The sequence below is a fragment of the Hyalella azteca genome, unplaced genomic scaffold (assembly GCF_000764305.2).
Source record: "Hyalella azteca isolate HAZT.00-mixed unplaced genomic scaffold, Hazt_2.0.2 contig14966, whole genome shotgun sequence".
In the NCBI taxonomy this organism is placed as follows: domain Eukaryota; kingdom Metazoa; phylum Arthropoda; class Malacostraca; order Amphipoda; family Hyalellidae; genus Hyalella; species Hyalella azteca.
The window spans coordinates 1-14,168 of record NW_025944832.1 but is presented as its reverse complement, the minus strand read 5'-3'; the positions used below and the strand labels follow the sequence as shown (position 1 = coordinate 14,168).

The 14,168-nt window shown below is 39.1% G+C and overlaps 1 protein-coding gene across 1 annotated transcript; it reads right to left on the bottom strand.

The window, feature by feature from the left end:
- Positions 1-684: 684 nt before the first annotated feature.
- LOC108666852 (L-xylulose reductase) lies at positions 685-2,039 on the bottom strand. Its single transcript, XM_018153788.2, has 2 exons — positions 1,952-2,039; positions 685-1,533 (listed from the first exon to the last, which is right to left on the bottom strand). Exon 2 carries the CDS (start codon positions 1,517-1,519, stop codon positions 782-784), a length of 738 nt encoding a protein of 245 aa, XP_018009277.1. The 5' UTR covers positions 1,520-1,533; positions 1,952-2,039; the 3' UTR covers positions 685-781.
- Positions 2,040-14,168: the final 12,129 nt, after the last annotated feature.

The window sequence follows — 14,168 nt, the reverse complement described above, 5'->3', positions numbered from 1 at the left end:
ATTATTATGTTTCTTGCGCTCGAGTGTATTCAATGAAACATACTACGATCATACAAATACTCTTTGGTCTTCAATGAAACTTGTATTAAATAAGAGCTTCTGCGTAACTACACTAACGTACAAATATGTGAACTCTCATCATCTCCTGTTAAATCTGAATCTGTTATTGGACCTGGCCGCAAACTTGTTATTTTTTGGGCAAGAAATTATGAGAGCATTTAATCCTGGCTCGCTATTCATTACAATAAAATAACAGTTTAATTACTTTTTTAAGAAACTTTTCGAATTTAATCCATCATGCCTGCATGGAAAGTAAGACGAGGAATGCAGTGAACTTCGATTATAATTTTAGCAAAATAAAAACTTCTAGCATATGCCCGAAAATTCTAGAAAAATTTGACAAATAAATATAAGCTTAACATATTTTCAGCGATTTGCCTGTTCCCTTGCGCGGGCCGCATTGTGAACAATCTACAATAGATTGCAATGAGCACAATGCTGTAGTTTTCCCTTCAGTTGAGCTTATCGAAGGAACACAACTCTATTCATCTTTCATGTCTGCCGCGGTTAAACATCTCATGTTAATTTCCAACAAATAGTAGTAAAACAAAACGAATCAAATAAATTACAGCATGAAATTAAGTTAAACTCAACAAAAGGTTCGGTCATAACAAACAATCGAAGTAATTTGCTCACAAATTTTACTTGCGTCATCGCATCCTTCAACTATCATCATAATAATAACATTAAATGGAATAATATTCAGAGAAATTGCGATAGTTCAAGAGCAGAAGAAACCTCCTTCAACGGGAAGCATATGGCCATTTATCATATCACTCTTATCACTCAACAGATAAACTATTGCATTGACCACGTCTTCAACTTCTGCAAATTTCCCTTGCGGAATCCTGGCTCTCATTGGATCACTTTTCTCGGGTTTAGACCAACCAATGCGTCCCATTGCAGTCATCACGACTGTTGGACCTACAGAGTTTACTCTTATTCCTTTAGGCGCGAGTTCCAAAGCCATAGATCTTGTGAAGGCGTCGACTGCAGCTTTGGTTCCACAGTATACAATGTGATCCTTCAGCGCACGCTGGGCAGCTTGAGAGGAAAGGTTCACAATGCTACCTTTCAATTTTCTATCCACAAGGTCAGACGCCACCACTTGTGTGACGTTTAAAATAGACTTCACATTCAAATTGAATGATGAATCAAATTCTTGCGGCGTGGCCTCCAAAACCGGAGCAAGTAAAGCAACGGCTGCATTATTCACCAAGAGGTGAATTGGAGTAACTTTCTGAACGGCTTCCCTAGTAGCGTTCCAATCTGCGAGATCCACGCAGATTATTTCAATCGACGGGTTTTCGGCCTTGAGGCTGTCCAAGTTTTCTTGCGTGCGGCTCAGAGCGACAACTTCAGCTCCGAGCTCAGCCAGCTTCAGCGCTGTGGCTCTACCGATGCCGGCGCCAGCGCCCGTCACCAGCGCCCTCTTGCCCCTAAAGTCGTGCGCGTTCATGGTCGATCGATTACCTAAAAAACAATTGCCATAGCATCCATTAAAAGGAAAGACAAAGCAAAGCTCAATTTCTAAATATTTCTGAGTAATTTGTTTTATTTTTTGAAAAAAAAAAACAGGAGACGATTTTATTAGCAATTCTATAAAAATTCACGTTCAATCTAATGTTTTCATATTTAACGCAATTAGGTATATCATATACAGTATAACGCTCTTGTTGTCTGATTACTTCTACCTTCACATGATTATTTACGACCAAACCTGTTTAGCACTCATTCGATGCAAAAAGGAAATGATAAAAATGAGCAAGCCATCTAAATCAGTGTTGCGATTGCGTATGCAAAATTTGCAACCTAAGCTAGAATGTCTATAAAATACATCAATGTTAATAACACAGATAGTTGTTAATTGAATGGTCGTGTAAACGCTTACCTTTCACAACCCAGGTAAAAACTAGATTACACGTGAGAGCCCGGCTGAAACTGCTTCATGGCGCATCATGGTTGTTCTCTGATCGCAAGCTAAAGCATAGTTGGCAACTCTGGCACAATATTAGCAGGTTGAATTATTCTTTATTCTTGTTCAGTTTAGCAAGTCTAAATTAGGTATTCATTGAAATAAAATGACGGAATTTTACATCGCAGAATTACTAATGGTAATTCATTCTAATCTGATACATATGTATACTTAGTAATTTAGGTGCTGATTATCACTCTCTTTTCAACATTTTAGCAGCAAAGTTCTCTTCGCTCACCAGGCACTAGTGACGGAGCTATAGACATTTTGGGATTGAATTGACAGCAATTCAAAAATATTTGGAGGCTGTTCTGGTGCGTATGTCCCTAACCCCTGAAATACAATCGTGTCGAAATATTATCTCGAAGTCAAATTTTAATTTAGTGATGGAATCATAGGACACAGAAAAAAGGAAGGGAGGACCTAGTCCTAGATTAACAAGTTAAAATGCGATTTTCACTCCAGTAGGTTTACATTTTACTCAATGAGAAAATAGTTGAATGCAGTTATTATTTAAATTTATATATATTTAAAACGGAATTTTAATGGGATTTCTGATTAATTTGCGATTCAAGCAATCGAGCGCGAAGCGACATCCTTCACTATTGTCTCACTCGGTATTGTGAAGACATCGTCTTTCCCAGAGGTGATCGAGCATCTGGCAGCCTCTAAAAGTTCACAGCACAAAATTTGTCTGTAAAATTATTTTATATTACTTTGAAAATGAATTCATGACTCAAAAATAGACTCTCGACTCAAATAATCCTACCATGGCTTCAAAACTAATGAAGTTCTTGCTTTAAAAATTCAGTTGTGCCTGTAAGTGTGGATACATTCCACTTTCTTATTCCCCGGCTTGGTTAGAAGGTTGGTGCATGCATGGTTGAATTAATACAATTCTTTAATTCAACCATTAATTCAACCATGGGTGCATGTTTCCATGCAAGATGATTGGTGCACCAACAAAGAGCTATCGGACAAATTCACGGCCGGACCCGCGGTCCGGAAAAACCCGTCTGGCGGCCGGAAGGTTTTTTTTTTTTTTTTTTTTATGGGCTTTTCTAGGTTTGAACTAGGTCTCCGACAAATTCACGGCCGGACCCGCGGCCGGTCTGGCTGCCGGAGGGTTTTCTGTTTTTTTTTATGGGTTTTTATAGTTTTTTTTAGTTTTTAATGAAACTTGTTCCTAACTGGACCTAACCTGCGAGGTTTTCGTTGATTCGCTAAGTTTTTTCTATGTTTGGAGTCCGGCAGCCGCGTGACCGGCCGAGGGTCCGGCCGTAAATTTGTCCGAGACGTCCAACAAAGTCGAAAAATTGTTCACAATCTAAACATCACCGTTTGGTAGTTATGTATATAGGAATTTATATATAAAATTTCGTTCTAATCTGTTCATTAGCTTGGAAGAAATTCCTTAAACATCGCCGTTAGCGTTAGGTACTAACGAATAAGTGTAACAAGTTCTATCGAGCGCGTTCATTAGTTAGGGAGATATTCCCCGACCTGTCGCGTCGTTCCTTTGAATCCCCCAGCCCCTCCCTGTCTTTCTCTCGCCAGCTACAGCTGTTACCCCAGCTGAGGCTCAGCTGTTCCGCCAATCCAAATTTTCGAGGGGGGAGCGCAGCCGTGCACCACCAATTTTGTGCACCAATAAGCCCTGAATCGAACGCCTTATATAAAAATCTGTAATAATTCCTGCGGCAGCGTTTCGATAATAAATACTCACATTCCAAAATACAAGCAAATCCGTTCATTATTGAAGGACTTATGAGTGATTCAGTTGTGCGAGTCCGCAGGCGAGTTCGCAGACGGGTCCGCAAAAGTGTCGATTCAGTCCCAATATGGTTTAAAGTGCAAAATTATTTGCAAAAAATATATTTAGAGATATAAGAAGCCTCTGCCTAGCACTTAATTTTTAAGTTATAAAGTAACTGGATTACTCCTAATATTTCTTTCGCAGATAGTGATTCAAAATTTTTGTATTTGTAATCTAGTGGCCTTCCAAAGGGGTACGTTAGCACATTTCCTGCTACAGAGAATTTTTTCATTTTCTCTATTCATTACAGCCTTATAAATAGCCAACTAAGCTATAGTTGTAAACAAGAATATATCTTGTTGCTATGTCAACAGATATTTTGGTTCTCCTTGGCTGGCAAAATAGTTCCGTAATTCCGTTCCGCTTCCGGTAATGCAATTTACGGAAAAACTGCGTCATATGATGGAAATTAACCCTTTCGTAAAGTTCTATGGGAAGCTACGGACGACAACGGACGTGTGTAAGTTTTTCTGCCCATTTATCGACGTCTGACGACGAATAGTTAATTGAGATTATTGCATTGATAGTTCAATTTTTCATTGCATTAATTGTTGAATCCGTCAAATTACACAAAAAATGGATAAAATGCCCAAACGCAGGAAAAAGGAACAAGGTGATACTGCTTCAGTATCATCTAACTGCTCCGAGACCAACTCTCAGTCTGCATCACTCTCTAAGCCTAATCTCTCTGGAAGTGCAATACCGACCTGGTCTCAAATGCCGCCTCTCAGCCTCAATGACACTGTCCTACCTAGTGCAGAGGTTGAGGTACATGACATGGACGACTTACATGTTAACGACACTGTCGACACGACACAGATACATTTGTTGTTACAAATGTACACAGATACAACAACCTTCTGAATGCCAATGATCAATTTGAATCTCAGCAACACCTATCCATGCCAATCCCAAATCATCCTGACTCCAACAACAAAGTAATTATCATAGAACCTGTTGCAGATCCTGATGGCCCTGGCGCTCGCCCATTGAGTAAGTTCTTCTCTAATGATATTGCTATTAGCACAGCTCTGGCTAAATCACCATTTGGTCAAGTGGGCATTAGCCACTTTACCATAGTGTCAAAGCAGAGAGTTTTTTTTTAGACTCTCCCTCAATTTCATTTTTGAGTCCTATAAGTAGACAAGCAAAGTACCATGAATACCAGCATAATCATACATAAGAAATTAGTTTAAATCTTGAGTAAATAAGGAAATTAAAAAATGAACTGATTCTAAAAAATCTCTGGTTTGTCACTATGCACTTTACTAAGAACTCCAGACGCCAGCTCCTTGTAGTGACTGGCGACTAGTGTGAAAGAGGATGCCCCTAATGATCTGAATCAACTTCTACGTGTAAATAAACTTGGCTCATGGAGTGTGAAGTGTCATCTTCCTTTAAACCAGACAATGTGTTCTGGTGTCATTGGGCCATTTGGAGAGGACATATCTGATGAGGAACTAACAGCTGCTCTCAAGGAAGCAGGGCACAAGGATGTAAGCGCAGAGCGAATACTAAAAGGAAAACAACAAATTCGGACTTCCATGTTCAAGATCAATTTCCCCTCTAGCTGTAGCGGCTAATGTAGCGCGCTACATTTTACTGTAGCGGTAGCGGTAGCGCCCGTTACAATCTAGTTGGTGTAGCGGTAGCGGTAGCGCCCGCTACATTTAGAGCATGTAGCGGTAGCGGTAGCGCCGCTACATTTCCAAGTAGCGCTGCCCAGTTCTGAATTTTTTATTTATTGCAGTAGCTGCTGACGGAAAGGGCCAACATCTTGCTTCTGTCCGCTCTGGGTTCAGGGTTATCTCCTGTCCCATGGGTTGCAAGTCAATATCGCCGTGTCACAGCAGTTTTAATCCGCCTTCGTCTTGATCATGTTAGGGTTCGTTCCTACCTCCATCGTTCCGGCATGGCTGACTCTCCCATGTGCCCTCATTGTGGGGTTGAAGAAACTATCGAACACTTTCTCCTTGCGTGTGTTCAATACGATCAAGTTAGACAGGAGATGGTCTCAAGTATTCATGCCTTGGGGGTCCCTCACACAACTGTTCGTGTGCTCCTTGGTGGAGGCAACTTTCCCAGACGAAGTCCAGCGCTCCATTATGAAAGCAACTGCTACATTTATTGCCAAAACTGGTCGTCTAGCTACCTTATAGCAAGTGAAATGGATCATATTAAATAAGAATCTGCCAATTGCCACTTCTCATTGTGAAAACTGTCAACAATCAGAAGATGGACACCTGTGAGAGTGAAATGAGGCCAGATATGGTGAAATTTGAAATAACTAATCATTGATGAGTCCAGGTTAAACAAGTGGTCAACGTGTCTGCTTCCTCACCTTCAACCCGAAACCACCACCAGTTTCTCTGACGCGAACACTTAAATACTTGTCAACTCATATTCTAAACTCTACAATAGATGCCATGTGCTGCTGATGCCACTCCAGTAATCTGCTCTTAGAGTCGCCATCCAGAGAATCAATCAGTTCACTGCATGCAGACGAAAATACGGTTATCTTCTCCAGAAGCTCTTCGTACAACCGAGACATCAGAGCCCTGTTCGCTTCTGAACTATCCCCAAGAAGCTCTATTATCTCATTTTTCTTCTTGGTGACGGCCCATAAATTATTTTTTATTTAAAACCAATGAACGTATTTTTTTGATCAACCGAGACACTCATAATTCCTTTGATAGCGAACGGATTTGTTTAAATTTTGGAATCTAAGTATATTTTTAATACGCTGTGGTAGGAATTATTACAGATTTTTACATCAATTAGTTTTAGAATCATGTTCACATGTCCGTTATAAATATTATAAATACTTTCGCTCTAACTACGCATATTCTACAAGAGAAGCGTAATGACTTCGACCATTTGATATTGATCCTCGGTCGGATCAAAACTGATTACCAATTTCAGAACCATTTAGTATGATTTACTAACAGTTTAAATTCAGATTTTATTAGCACGAATAAAATATAGGATACCTTCGTTACAATTAAGTTGCATAATTTGCTCCAAACTCCTTGTTAAAGGATATTTAACCGAAGTCGCTTCAATATTTGCTCGAATTCCCGTGGATATTGTCCCGCGTTCATTCATCGCATCGCAACGTTTCATTACAACTACCGTGAACTACGTTGCCATTGACGGATAATCCATGAAATTTTAGAATTATATCGTCCTGCCCTAATGCCTTTATTCTTGAGGCTGCCAAGTCCAATATCAAAATCCATTATCAAAAACTTCATTCTTCATTACAATTTTCAAATATGTATTGGCATTTCTATTTTGAGTAAAATTTGATTTGTCTGAACTGCATTGTCCTGCCCATTTAACGATTCTGCAGATGCATTCAAACATCAGTTCCGAATTCTGCAATACCTTTCGATTGGTGAAATGAAAAAATTTTTAAATAGTGGTTATTACTGTACTGTAGTTGCGGCAGCTAATGTATAAACGCGCTACAACAGCCACTGTATATATATATATATATATATATATTGCGGTGGCTTTGAAAATACACCCATGCATTCTAATTCCTACCAGTATATGTAATCTATATGAAATAAAGGCTTTATATATCACTATATAGCTTGGCTTATTATTAATTGGTTACAGTAATGGGACTAATGTACCAATAAGGAAACAGATAAGTGCCATGTTTTGGGGCCCTGCTGACACAGCGCATACAGTAAGCGCCCTGCTGACTCAGCGTATATAAACCTATCACTGTTCAGTATACAAGCGTATACAAGACTGCAGTATACAAGACTAAGCGTGTACAAACCTGTCACCTACACTGTGTAGCACTCTACTTCGCTAAGTGTATCTGATCAAGTGTAATGGAAAGTGTAAGTATTAAATAAGAATAAAAATATAGACATGTGTATTTGTTATAGTCCGCGTGTTAGTAAATGTCTTAAAGGTAATCACAGAGCCGCAAAAATGAAGGTGTTCATCTAGCTACTAAGCGTGTACAAACCTATCACCTACACTGTGCAGTACTCTACTTCGCTAAGTGTATCTGATCAAGTGTAATGGAAAGTAAGTATTAAATAAGAATAAAAATATAGATATGTGTATTTGTTATAGTCCGCGTGTTAGTAAATGTCTTAGAGGTAATCACGGAGCCGCAAAAATGAAAGTGTTCATCTAGCGCGTTTCTATGATTCAGGTTTGGATATCAAATCACACATTAAGGTGACCGACTTGGTGAAAAATAAAAAATTTTGACTTTTCCCTTGGCTCATTTCGTAGCTGCTGAAAAGGCGCGTCTAACGCAGCAAATCGCATGTCTGTGAATGCTATAGTTTTTGCGTAAAGCAATTTCAAAAATTCATAAAATGAATTTTTTAAACAATATGTACAAAGATTTCTTTGATTAAATCTGCATTTATAGATCACTACTGTATTTAATTGCAAAGTGATTGCACTCGTTTGAAAGCTACAAACAAGACTTGTTCAACAAAGCTACTACCATGGATGTACACGCAATAACATTTGCGTAATGCATTTTTAAAATTTCATAAAATGATCATGAAATAACAATATTTACAAATTTTCGTTTTGAAATGGTATACATAGATCATTATTTGCCTTAATTGCAAAGTGATTGCACTCGTATGAAAGCTACAAACGATGACCGTTCAAAAAAGCAAATATCGCGGATGTACATGCAATATTTTTCGCGTAATGCAGTTTTGAACATTTTCTCAATCAACATTTCTGGTAAATAAGAAATTCGAGTGATTCAAACTGATAGATTTCCTACTTTGATTGTATAACCCTTTTCCTGTGCTAGAGATTTTGTTTTACTAGAGATTGAAAATTTGTATATCGACATGAACGCTCCATTGATTGCATTGTTGTTTGAACTGTTTTTTATGCATTCGTTTGCTTCATATTTTGAAACCCAATTAAGATTATTTCTCTGTAATCATCGTAACGCATGACATTTATTTAAGACCAGCTTATCAATATTTCCAATATTATTGATTATGCATGTAAACATGTATTGTCAGTCTTGGCTTTTTATAAGCCACACCAGCACCAGACAAGCATTTTGAAGGCTGAGTGGACTGCAAAGTGTGGGGGGAGAGGGATGTTTATCGTGGACCCACAGAAGATTTATCGCCATAGGACAGACCGGCCTTTCCTCCGAAGTACGACAACGGAGGGGGCAAATCTCGATTAAATGTACGGAAAATTCACTGACCTGTTGTTAAAAACTAAAATAACTATCACCATAAAAATGATTCAGAAATGCGTGGTATAGCGATCAATGAAGAATAAAGAGTTAAACCAACTGGTATCGCGAAAATGATAGAAAAGTCGCGCGTTTTACGATCCTCATTGTTCAAAATTTTTGTTAGCAATAACAGCGGTAATACAAAGTTTACATAATTTATCTTCATATCCACAAATTGAAAATAATTAGCCAGGATGGCATTCCAAATTTCAGACTTGTATCTCATTTATGAGGGGAGTTATCGGTCAAATTAGAATTCGACCGATAATTTCAATTCGGTATTGAAAATGGTGGATATTTATTTAATTTTGATTATTCCTGAACTAGCGCATTGACAGCAAATACTTATGTTCCAAGCAGATCCGTTAAGTATTGAAGGAGTTATAAGTGGTTAGGTTGCTTAAAAAATACGTTTATTTCTTTTAATTAAAAACTAATTAATGTAAAAATCTGTAATAATTCATGCGGCAGCGTATTGATAATAACTACTTATATTCCAAAATTCTAACAAATTCATTCGCTATCAAAAGAATTATGAGTGTCTCGGTTGCTCAAAAAATACGTTTATTGGTTTTAATTAAAAACTAATTTGTATAGAAATATGTAATAATTCCTGCGGCAGCGTATTGATAATAACTACTTATACAGGGTGTTTCAGAATTAAGTAACCCTTTTAATTTGTTAATAAATAAAAAACTAAGAACGTTATGAAGTTGAAACTTGTTTTATTTAAAAGAAGAACATTTTTAACAAATTAAAAGGGTTACTTAATTCTGAAACACCCTGTATTTCAAAATTCAAGCAAATCCGTTCAGTATTGAAGGACTTATGGGTTCAGTTGCGCGCTTGAGCCCACGGCTAGCTCGTCTCATCTCGATGCCAGCACCACTAATTAATGAGCTAACAGATAAATGTGAAACGCGAAATTCACTATCATAATAATAATAAATAAATCAGGTTAATGAGATTACAACATTATCTATGAGTATATTACAGTTTTGACTAACACAGGAGCCACGAAGTTATTCCACAAAATGCAGAAGGTTTCAATCGTCACTCATTGCCCAAATCAAACATTAATCCGTCCTCACAACTAGTAGAAGATTTCAAATAACAAGCGTGCAAAAGATGACGAGAAGAAGGGCAACGTAGCACATTAACGTATAGTCGCGTAACAAATTAACGTATAGCATCCATAGTTGAACGGCAACAGAAACAACATCGGCGGTATAGAGGGTCGCTTACTAGAGACACTAGGCACTCTGGAATAATCTCCATAGGAATGTCAAATGCCAACAGAATACTGACGAGCGGCAATGATAAGTGCTGGAAGAGCTATACGGGCAACCCATATCGTACAACTGATTAAATGAAAAGTTTATGAAACTGGCGTTTGGTGAGACGGCGCCGGCAAGTAGGACATTGCTGGGTGCGGCGCACGGCAGCGTCCAGACACACCTCACAGAAAAGGTGACCACACACGGTCGACACGAGGTGCTTGCTACGTTTAATGTCCAAGTAGCTATCGAAGCATATAGGACATGATATCTCGAAGTCATTCCCTGAAGACGACGAAGCTTTGGACTTCGCAGAAGCAGGAGGAGCGGCAGAGGTTGGCGGGAAGAAGTCACTGCGGGAGCTTCGCTCAGTATCGTCAGGGGAAGAAGGTTCTGCAGATGCTGACGAAGTTCTGCTAGAATTATTTGTGCTGGTGACGGCAGCTGTTGGCGGGCCAGAAACATCACGACGTAGATCATTTTGTGCTGAGTTATTATTAGAAGGACCTGCAACACCAGCAGCCGTCGGGTTTGCAATGGGAGATGAGCCTTGCATATTCATGGACATAAGACTAGACCGTGTGCTGTCGCTAAACGGAAACAAACTTGCACTTGCGCACTGGGTGGTGACCGATGGAGGCAGGGGAATTGAATTAGAAGGGATGGACGCAGAGCTCATTACGCTGGTGCAGGCCTGTGAAGGAGGCATGCGAGGAAACGTGTGATTCCTGCCTGTCAATGAAGGCTCAATCCTCCCAGAATGAAGCTCAGGTTGCGAGCCGTTCATTATTGGTCGTTGACTAGGGAAAGGATTGACGGGGGGCCGATAAAAGAGGCGCTGGTTGAAGGGAAGATTGGACCTGAGGGTGCACGTTGGAGACCATTGCATGAGCTGGACGCAGAGCTAGAGAAACGAAAAATTAAACCATCTTGCGAACCGCTGGTACTTGCACCGGTCAAAGACTCCCGAGCAGAACAAGCAGGACGATTTATGGGAAGGAACGTGGAGGGCTCAATTCCGAAGGGATTAGATGATGACTGTGAGGGTTCAAACCGACTAGGTTGCAGGAAAGGCCTGTGGCTCATGTTGACCTTATTGGGCTGAGCAGCATGGTTGATCAATGATCTTAACATCAAAAGGCCCTCAAGAATTTTCTTCCTCTCAATGAGAATGTCCCTCTTGTAGTGCTCAATGCTGTCATCGCTGTCAATGTCGAACTGCTCACGTAACTTACGGTCATAGTCAGCAAGGAGTGTAGTAGTCCTGATGTAGTCCTGATAATACGTAGCTGAAGTCTCTTCTGCTGTATCTCTTGACGAACAGTTACCATCATCAATATCAGGTAGTTCATTTGCTGTAGAATCATCATCCGAATTATTATTAGCCATTATTTCCTCATTCGTTGGCTTTTTTTTTGTTTCGCGAGTTACAAAAAAAGTTACAAAAACCGAGAGAACAGCAATTGAGGCGAGGCGAATTCGCGGCGTCGCTTTACATGGGGTAGCGAAGTATCGGGGATACGCCCACCACTTAAAAGTTATTACAGCAAAAAATGTTTTGTTCAAGATTCAATGCAACAAAATAAATGAAAAGCAAAAACCATAGATTGGAATAATCCAGTCAGTGTTGCTTTGTAATGTTGATACAGAAATAAAATGCATTGTGGAAAATATTGAGTCGATAGCAGCGCAAAATATAACAGCTTTGCCCTGACTCACAAAATTCACTTGAAAACTAATGTTGAAGCTTTGATATTTTTGGCATGTCAATAATTTGAATCCCATAAATAACATAGCTCAAATGAATGGATACATAATTGAGATATTTTACATTCTTCGACACTATTTGCATACATTTTTATTATCACTCTCTTTTCAACATTTTAGCAGCAAAGTTCTCTTCGCTCACCAGGCACTAGTGACGGAGCTATAGATATTTTGGGATTGAATTGACAGGAATTCAAAAATATTTGGAGGCTGTTCTGGTGCGTATGTCCCGAACTCCTGAAATACAATCGTGTCGAAATATTATCTCGAAGTCAAATTTTAATTTAGTGATGGAATCATAAGACACAGAAAAAGGAAGGGAGGACCTAGTCCTAGATTAACAAGTTAAAATGCGATTTTCACTCCGGTAGGTTTACATTTTACTCAATGAGAAAATATTTAAATGCAGTTATTATTTAAATTTATATATATTTAAAACGGAATTTTAGTGGGATTTCTGATTAATTTGCGATTCAAGCAATCGAGCGCGGAGCGACATCCTTCACTATTGTCTCACTCGGTATTGTGAAGACATCGTCTTTTCCAGAGGTGATCGAGCATCTGGCAGCCTCTAAAAGTTCACAGCGCAAAATTTGTCTGTAAAATTGTTTTATATTACTTTGAAAATGGATTCATGACTCAAAAATAGACTCTTGACTCAAATAATCCTACCATGGCTTTAAAACTTATGAAGTTCTTGCTTTAAAAATTCAGTTGTGCCTATAAGTGTGGATACATTCCACTTTTCCTATTCCCCTGCTTGGTTAGAAGGTTGGTGCATGTTTCCATGCAGGATGATTGGTGCACCAACAAAGTCGAAAAATTGTTCACAATCCAAACATCACCGTTTGGTAGTTAGGAATGTATGTATATTTAAAATTTCGTTCTAATCTGTTCATTAGCTTGGAAGAAATTCCTCGATCACTGCGAATTTCGGCCCGCATCGTCATATAACTCACGAATGAAGGCGAAATTAAAAAAAAAATCACGAGCAAAACATCGCCGTTAGCGTTAGGTACTAACGAATAAGTGTAACAAGTTCTATCGAGCGCGTTCATTAGTTAGGGAGATATTCCCCGACCTGTCGCGTCGTTCCTTTGAATCCCCCAGCCCCTCCCTGTCTTTCTCTCGCCAGCTACAGCTGTTACCCCAGCTGAGGCTCAGCTGTTCCGCCAATCCAAATTTTCGAGGGGGGAGCGCAGCCGTGCACCACCAATTTTGTGCACCAATAAGCCCTGAATCGAACGCCTTATATAAAAATCTGTAATAATTCCTGCGGCAGCGTTTCGATAATAAATACTCACATTCCAAAATACAAGCAAATCCGTTCATTATTGAAGGACTTATGAGTGATTCAGTTGTGCGAGTCCGCAGGCGAGTTCGCAGACGGGTCCGCAAAAGTGTCGATTCAGTCCCAATATGGTTTAAAGTGCAAAATTATTTGCAAAAAATATATTTAGAGATATAAGAAGCCTCTGCCTAGCACTTAATTTTTAAGTTATAAAGTAACTGGATTACTCCTAATATTTCTTTCGCAGATAGTGATTCAAAATTTTTGTATTTGTAATCTAGTGGCCTTCCAAAGGGGTACGTTAGCACATTTCCTGCTACAGAGAATTTTTTCATTTTCTCTATTCATTACAGCCTTATAAATAGCCAACTAAGCTATAGTTGTAAACAAGAATATATCTTGTTGCTATGTCAACAGATATTTTGGTTCTCCTTGGCTGGCAAAATAGTTCCGTAATTCCGTTCCGCTTCCGGTAATGAAATTTACGGAAAAACTGCGTCATATGACGGAAATTAAATTATAGTGATGCGTTCACAAAATCTTTGTAGTTTCGGAGTGCGGATTCCGGTTCGAGCTGCGATCGACGACGGACGTTAGTAAGTTCCTAAGCCAGTTAAGCCTACATATCTGGTTTCGGTTTTTGAAACTTGAGATTACTGTGGTTTTGAACTCTGAGAAACCTAAGAATTAATCAAAAGCGCGACATTGTCAACTACGAGAATGTCGCG

Bases quoted from the DNA above. Each gene is read 5' to 3' on its own strand.
- LOC108666852 (XM_018153788.2), bottom strand. From the start codon at position 1,519: ATGAACGCGCACGACTTTAGGGGCAAGAGGGCGCTGGTGACGGGCGCT.